Here is a 7,461-nt window from a genome sequence, read left to right as displayed (position 1 = left end):
TTTGATTTATACTTGTTGATTGTTGTTGTTAGTTATGCAACAAAAAGTGTTAAGGGCAACAATCACCCGAGCTGCAATATTCGTTGATCCCTATAAATTGAGGAATGGTGATCAAAAACATCGTTAGATCTCTCAAAACTATCATTTACTTAAAGAAAAGTTGATAATTAAAAGGGGTTTGAGACCGATATTAAAAAGCGGTAACCCGGTTACGTTATCAATGGAATAATGTTCTATTAACGTGAGAGAAAAAAATCATACTTGGTATAAATGAAGCTAAACCCCACTTCGGCTCCCAAAAAAGGCGGATCAAAACAGTATATAACTGAATGGTTAGAGGACGTGTTTGAAAGACAAAGCATAGAACCATCCACGTCAAGATACAAACACAGCTGGACAAACCCGTTCTCACCTGTTCCTTTAATTATCTAGACCTTAAAGTCTTTCAGAATAAGTCGTTTGGGACTTTTTAACACATTTGACTCCTGTACAGGAGTGGGTTTAGCACGTGTATTTGTGAAAACTGGACAGCCTTTCATATAAGCAAGTTTAAGGACAATTCTACCACGTTTGCAATTTAACGACACTTTTTGCTGGTTAATAACCATGGGAAATTGGACGATAGGTCATGCGCGTGCGTGTCATACTATTCTAACAGAACAACGCTCTTCCAAAAACCTCCCCGCAACTAATTCAGTAAACAAGCGATTCGAAGGATTGGTTTCATTTGTCGAATGAGGGTAGCCGTATTTACTTTTGTATGTATTTGAAGATTTGCTAGCGGACAAACAAAAACCTCCAGTTAACCTCTAAATCTACTTAAAACCCGTCAGAATGTTCCGCTAATCCTACTGCGAAGATGACTTGAAACAGTTTTTGTAAATCAAATGCTGATTTCATGTGAAGACTTAATCTCAAGAATCTAAAGAAATTGTTAAAAGACTGTAACAATTTTGACCTTTGTGACCTAGAAAATGGATAAACAAAACACAGTTCATAGCCCTTTATTCCGGAAAAATCAATTGACTGTTGTAATAAATCTGAACATGCTACATTGGAACATTATATACTACTACAATCATTCAATAAGAAGCTTTTTTCGCTTCTTGCGAGGCACTTGAACTTGAAAATGGATTTGTGCCTTCTTTTGCGAATTTGACAATAATAACGTAAAGTTGGGTAAAATCAGGATTTTTCAGACGGAAAACAGCTACTTTCTTATATTTGGAATAAGATTCATCAGTCTGGTATCAATAATAAAGGCCAGATTTATTTTGAATACAAAGAGGAATGCCAAAAAACAGCAAATCTACACTAGAAATTAAGGAAATCATCGGAGAAACAATACAATAAATCAACCATTATAGACCATGCTAACACACACAACCACATCATGGACTGGGACAACTCGAAAGTGCTTGAAAGGGAGGACAACTGGAAAGTCAGGAAAATCAAAGAATTCATCTTGGTTAGGAGGGAAGAGGATTCAATGAACAGAGACAAAGGGGGCCACCAGCCAAGCCATCTTGTTGACCCCAGTTTAAACTCCACTAAGGGGGCGGAATGGGTTAACATGTTACCCTCACCCCCACGAACTGCCTGAAGTATTAGCGTGCAATTGGGCGAGATGTCTCTATAATTTTTGACAGCTGATTTTACTGATTCGGCCCAATGTGCCTTAGTGAGTTGTTGTCAGCAGTTTAGAGTCGAGACATCGGTCATTTACATTCTTTGCTTGACAAAGGAAACAGACGTTTTCGAAAGCTCGCAAAATACGTTTTCAATTCCTATTTGTGATCAAAACAAACCTAGACTTTCTAGTTACATTTGTACTTCATTAGTTAAGAATACAAACTAGATTTCGGATTTATTCTAGTTTCTTGTAAACGTTGTGAGTAACCGATGTCATTGACGAATAAAACATTAACAAGAGCACCGCGATCGGAAGCATGATACGCCCGTCAGACCCTCGGAGGGTATTGATATATTGGAAGCAGGTAGTGACATATGATATAAATATGTTTACTGTCACCGTTTTGTTGGTGACTGTGCCCTTGCCATTCATTTACTGTGTTTATGGTGCAAGCTATTTTGTGACTCAGAATTACACTGTCGTGGTCAATGTTGTTATTACTAAAACTAAAACCTTGGCTTTGAGGTAGGAGTGTTGGTATGAGAAGTTGAACGTGACAACAAAACCTGTTATATATGTTAAACATGTTTTCGGTTTTGTATTACCATACTGCATTTGAAAGGAATTAAACAAATAATTAAAAAAAAAAAATGGACGAAATGCCCTTATTTGGCAATGAACAAATTTAAGGTATCATTCTGCCAAAAAGCGTTTAAATGATTTAAGAACTTGTTCAAAGCATTCAGGATATGAGGCAACCAAGTAGCTTAATAAAATTGGAGAACCAATGGACGGACGGACGGACGGACGGAGCAGCCCACACCAATATACGACCAGTTGGACGACGGGCGTATAAAAATAGCTCACACATTAACAACATTACGCAAATATTTAGGATTTTGAAATCGATCCGCTCTTCTGTAAATCGAACCCTGCATCTTATATCTTGCACTTAATTGCTATTATATGAAAAGTCATACACATATATTTATTGTACATATGGGTGTATACAATATGGACATTGCAAATGTCGTGTTATTTTTTAAGGCAGCTGTTATCCTTCTTGAATTCCTGGTTGTTGATCAATACCTAGGTTGTAGTATATTAAACGTCCAATCAATTCTAAACACAACATTATCAAAGAAAAGATTCTCACTCTTTCACGCATTCATACATCCCGTATGATTTTCAAATAAACCAACAACTTACATTTTAGTCTTAAATTGACATTCTTGACTTTGTTACTTAAATTGTCAAATAATGTCTTTATTTGAACGTAACGGGAAAATCATCTTTAGATATAAGCCAGCGTGGATACTCTCATAAACTATTCGAACATATCTAAAGATGAAAAAATAATGAAGACAGTCTTGTTTTTCATTCAAAAGTCCTTCTTATCCAATCTGATTAAAATCATCTGTTAAATGGCTCCGTTAACTTCGTACTACGCCTGAACATCTGTAACAGATGATTTTGATCAGATTGCTTATTATCAACAGTTAACCTACCGCTATAAAATCTAGTAAAATGAACGGCAAAGTCATATTCCGATCGAAACTTGTCAAGGTAGTAGAAACACTTACATATGGTTGATTCCCATCGTTATCACCCACAAATGGATATATCACAGAATGCCACTTCGAGATATACTAACACATTCACAGATAGTTTTAGTTCACACGTACTTTTAGCACGTTGTGTTACAGATTTCAAAATTCTCTTCCTCTTTAACACTATATAAAGCGAGGGAAAGAGAGGGAACCTCAAACTGATACGAGGAATATTAAATAGGAGGAACACGTGTACACAGTAAGTATTCATATTTCGGGATGGTTTAAGAAGTAATGATAAGAGGAAATTTAATTTGACTGGTTATTTTTCTGGGAAAAAATGCAGCACTAAAAGTTTATTAATGAAAGATGTGTTATGATTTTTATATAAGGCAGTGTAAAATACATTCAGAACCGGTACCTTCACAAGTTCTCTGCAGAATGCTGTTTAGGTGAGAATGCACAGTTATAAGCATCAGTTAGGAACAAGTAGCATCACTAGATTACATGTGTTTCCGTATTGTATAACACTCATTGTTATCTCCTTTCAGTACAGGTACTTCTGTCTCTTTTGGTATGAAATCAGTCAACAAACGTGAAGGGGTACGACTCGCCGGTATGCAGTCCAAAGAATAATTATTATTACAGTTTGTTAAGAAAGCAGGGAACATTTTCACGATTACACCAAGCAGATAGCTATAGTCTGGAACAGCAATATCCATAAATTTGAAATACTATTTACCGATATTCTAGTTTCTTGTTATTTTATGATGTAACCATCACCACTTTACCATCTCGCCTTTTTACCGTACACTTCGTTCTCGTGAATTTTGAAATGAAGTATGCTCGAGAGCCTAATTTTATTGAACAAGCGCCTGATTTGCTATATAACTTTCTGCAATATAACCACCCTTGGAATATTGAACAATTCCTATTGCAGAAAAAAGTCAACATGATAAAATCATCATTGCCTGTTCCCTCCACCTTCCAAACTTGAAACGATTTAGAAATTGTATTTTAATTGCTTTAAGTTTAATTTTGGATGGCAATCTCTCTCTCTCTCTCTCTCTCTCTCTCTCTCTCTCTCTCTCTCTCTCTTTTAGATTGTAATTTGAATATTTCACACGAAAGGTTTGTTATACATTAATATGAATATTGTACTTTCCAGTTGCAGACATAAGTATCATAAGTAGGAACAAGAGATCAAGGGTGATAAGGAAATCGAACTCGATTTAGTGTTTCATGTAGACAAGAAAGGCAATTTTACAATCGTTTAAATTGGTATACTAGTATAACGATCATCTAACAAAAATAACTTATAACTGAACTTATCACTTATCGAAAACGGCGGCCGTGCTGTAGATTTTCTCAATGAATTTCTAAACAGCCAAATATTTACTTATTACAGTTAAAGATGAAGAAACAGACCCTTGTTTTTTGCTTGGTGGTAGCCACACTTAGTATAACCCTGGCTAAAGACGAAACGGAACAGAAGCAGAAGAGACAGTTCGCGGCAGCTCTACTTGGGCTTGGATCTTTGTTTGGGGAGCTGTTTGCAGAAGCTGCAGCTGAAACTGCAATAGGGGCCGGTTTGGGCTTAGCAGCTGGGACTGTTATTGCAGCAGGTGCTAGTGCAATACACAACCACCACCACACGGTAGTAGATTCAGCACCTGGTATTGAGGTTGCTACAGGCGTCATACGCGACCCGTACATGCCGCCAGTAGTAGCGCTGTCACCTTCAGGTAAGATATCAAGATCGATAATTGTTTTTGTTTAACCGTAGAGTGTTGCGACTGTTCATTTGAATTCATTGACATTTCAAGAGAGGATATACATAAATAATTAATTACGACTGCAGCAGGTTCTGTCTGGTTTAAAGCTTACATTTTAAAACTTTCTCCAACAGTTGATCAATGGTATTTCAAATCAGTTTTGAAAAAATACTCTGATGAAATCTTTTATTCATCTAACGTTCGTTGTTTTGAACACAATAGTATAGTATTGTGTTTTTGTTACCAAAATTTTGGTTACAACAGCCTGTTCCTTGATGAATTTGGAAAATATAAAATGATTTGTATTGAAATTGGAAATATATTCCTCAGGGTTTTGGTCATTTTGGGAAAATAAGGTACTTTTTAGCTGCGGAAAACAACCTATTTTCGGCAGTAATGTTGAGCAAATAATCACTCCAAAGCATTGGAATACCGATACTATTAAACATGTTTATAGTCGTCCAGACTCAGACGGTAGCTGTAGCGGCTCCACCAGCAAATTCAACCCTGTGTGAAAGTACAGGGTTCTGCACTTCTGATAATTGCGACCTTGGAAATCACCTATTTGTTGGAAACGTGTTGTGCACCGGGAACCGAAAATGCTGCATTCCATCTGGTACTTGTGGTGTTAAGGCAAAAGTTGGACAACTCGAAGTTAAAGGTCCCGGGGAGTGTCGCCTTTCTGGTACCGTCCACGTGTGTCATGATGACGAGGAAGTGACCACTGACCTGACGTGTAATTCTGGGTACACCTGCTGTGTAGATAAGAACTGTAAGTAAATACGAAATAATAACGTATTACATTTATTTGATAAGGTGTGATTAATAGAATTTTATGTTCTTTCGGTTGCATCCTTTACTGATTAGCATTGTCTGTGTTTAAAACAAAGCATAGCAGAACCAATTTGGTGAGTTATTTGTCATGCTGCACATGAAAGTTCAGCTTAATCGACACGTAACACAAGCATTTCACTGATTGTACTATATGAGCCCACATACAATCATTCTTTACCAACCCGAAGAAAATGTCGTTTTTTGTGTACTGTACTTTCGACGAAAATGTGCAGACGATCGAAACGAATTGAATTGTCCGCTTTCAAAATAAAATACTTTTTACATATAAAACGCATTAATGATATTTGGTGTTGTTGGATTATTCGAAATGAGCAGCGTCCTGTCAAATTGTGGAATGTTGGTCACAAACCAGTGTTAGATATCCGGTAGTCTAGAAATCTCTGTTCGGGGTTAAATGTTCTCGAAACAGCCAAAATCCAATGAAGACTGGTACATAGGTCGACATAACCGACAGAGTAAGGTACAGAGAACAGAACGGATTGGTGTTCTCAGATGACGAAAAGAAAAGTCCAAAACCTGCTCAGGTAAGTATATAAATATCCCAGTCGCCTTCGACTGCTGAACTACTAGGTTTAAATTGACTCTGTAGTTTGACCGAGTTCGCTGGAATGTAAGCCACTTCGCTTATATTCACACATTCACAAAGGATGTATCCAACAAAATTTGGTAAAAACCTGCCCATTAGTTTCAGATAGGTTGTCATTTAAAGCAAATTAGCAAATGTTGACCTTTTAAAACGCCCTCAGCCCCTAGTAGGGTTAGTTCCTTTATCTGTAGGAAGGTTTTCAATAATCTTGATCTGGTTTTATCTTTTGAATACGGTACGGTTACTACTATAAGCGCTTTATTCATTGTAAGAAACTAACGGGTATTTCTCATTTTTTTTAAATTCGTTGAAGAATGCGATCAGACGATAAATAAAATTAGAGCCAACGATTATATATGACCCTGTGGCCTTGTAATTATAAGTAAATACATATACTCAAAGATAAAGAGTTTGTAAATCATACTACGATCATCATAGAAACAGCAGGACATACCATGATCCTCATAGAAAGGGAAACAGCAAGTCCTACTACAATCAGCTCAGAAAGGGAAACAGCAAGTCCTACTACAATCAGCTCAGAAAGGGAAACAGCAAGTCCTACTAGTCAGCTCAGAAAGGGAAACGGCAAGTCCTACTACAATCAGCACAGAAAGGGAACAGCAAGTCCTACTACAGTCAGCACAGAAAGGGAACAGCAAGTCCTACTACAGTCAGCTCAGAAAGGGAAACGGCAAGTCCTACTACAGTCAGCTCAGAAAGGGAACAGCAAGTCCTACTACAGTCAGCTCAGAAAGGGAAACAGCAAGTCATACTACGATCAGCTCAGAAAGGGAAACAGCAAGTCATTCAACGATCAGCTCAGAAAGGGAAACAGCAAGTCTAAAACGATCAGCTCAGAAAGGGAAACAGCAAGTCATTCAACGATCAGCTCAGAAAGGGAAACAGCAAGTCTACCACGATCAGCTCAGAAAGGGAAACAGCAAGTCTAAAACGATCAGCTCAGAAAGGGAAACAGCAAGTCATTCAACGATCAGCTCAGAAAGGGAAACAGCAAGTCTACCACGATCAGCTCAGAAAGGGAAACAGCAAGTCTACCACGAT

The 7,461-nt window shown here is 37.5% G+C and overlaps 1 protein-coding gene across 1 annotated transcript; it reads left to right on the top strand.

The window, feature by feature from the left end:
- Positions 1–3,330: 3,330 nt before the first annotated feature.
- On the top strand, positions 3,331–5,739 carry LOC110459533. Its single transcript, XM_021511846.1, has 3 exons — positions 3,331–3,442; positions 4,592–4,928; positions 5,416–5,739. The coding sequence occupies exons 2-3, from the start codon at positions 4,598–4,600 to the stop codon at positions 5,736–5,738; spliced, it is 654 nt and encodes a 217-aa protein (XP_021367521.1). The 5' UTR covers positions 3,331–3,442; positions 4,592–4,597; the 3' UTR covers position 5,739.
- The last annotated feature ends 1,722 nt before the right edge of the window (positions 5,740–7,461 follow it).

Source organism: Mizuhopecten yessoensis, unplaced genomic scaffold (genome assembly GCF_002113885.1).
Source record: "Mizuhopecten yessoensis strain PY_sf001 unplaced genomic scaffold, ASM211388v2 scaffold10107, whole genome shotgun sequence".
Lineage (NCBI taxonomy): Eukaryota > Metazoa > Mollusca > Bivalvia > Pectinida > Pectinidae > Mizuhopecten > Mizuhopecten yessoensis.
This window is presented reverse-complemented; position numbering and strand designations above follow the sequence as displayed.

Bases quoted from the DNA above. Each gene is read 5' to 3' on its own strand.
- LOC110459533 (XM_021511846.1), top strand. From the start codon at position 4,598: ATGAAGAAACAGACCCTTGTTTTTTGCTTGGTGGTAGCCACACTTAGT. The intron at 4,929-5,415 runs GTAAGATATCAA...ACATGTTTATAG, and splicing joins AGTAGCGCTGTCACCTTCAG to TCGTCCAGACTCAGACGGTA.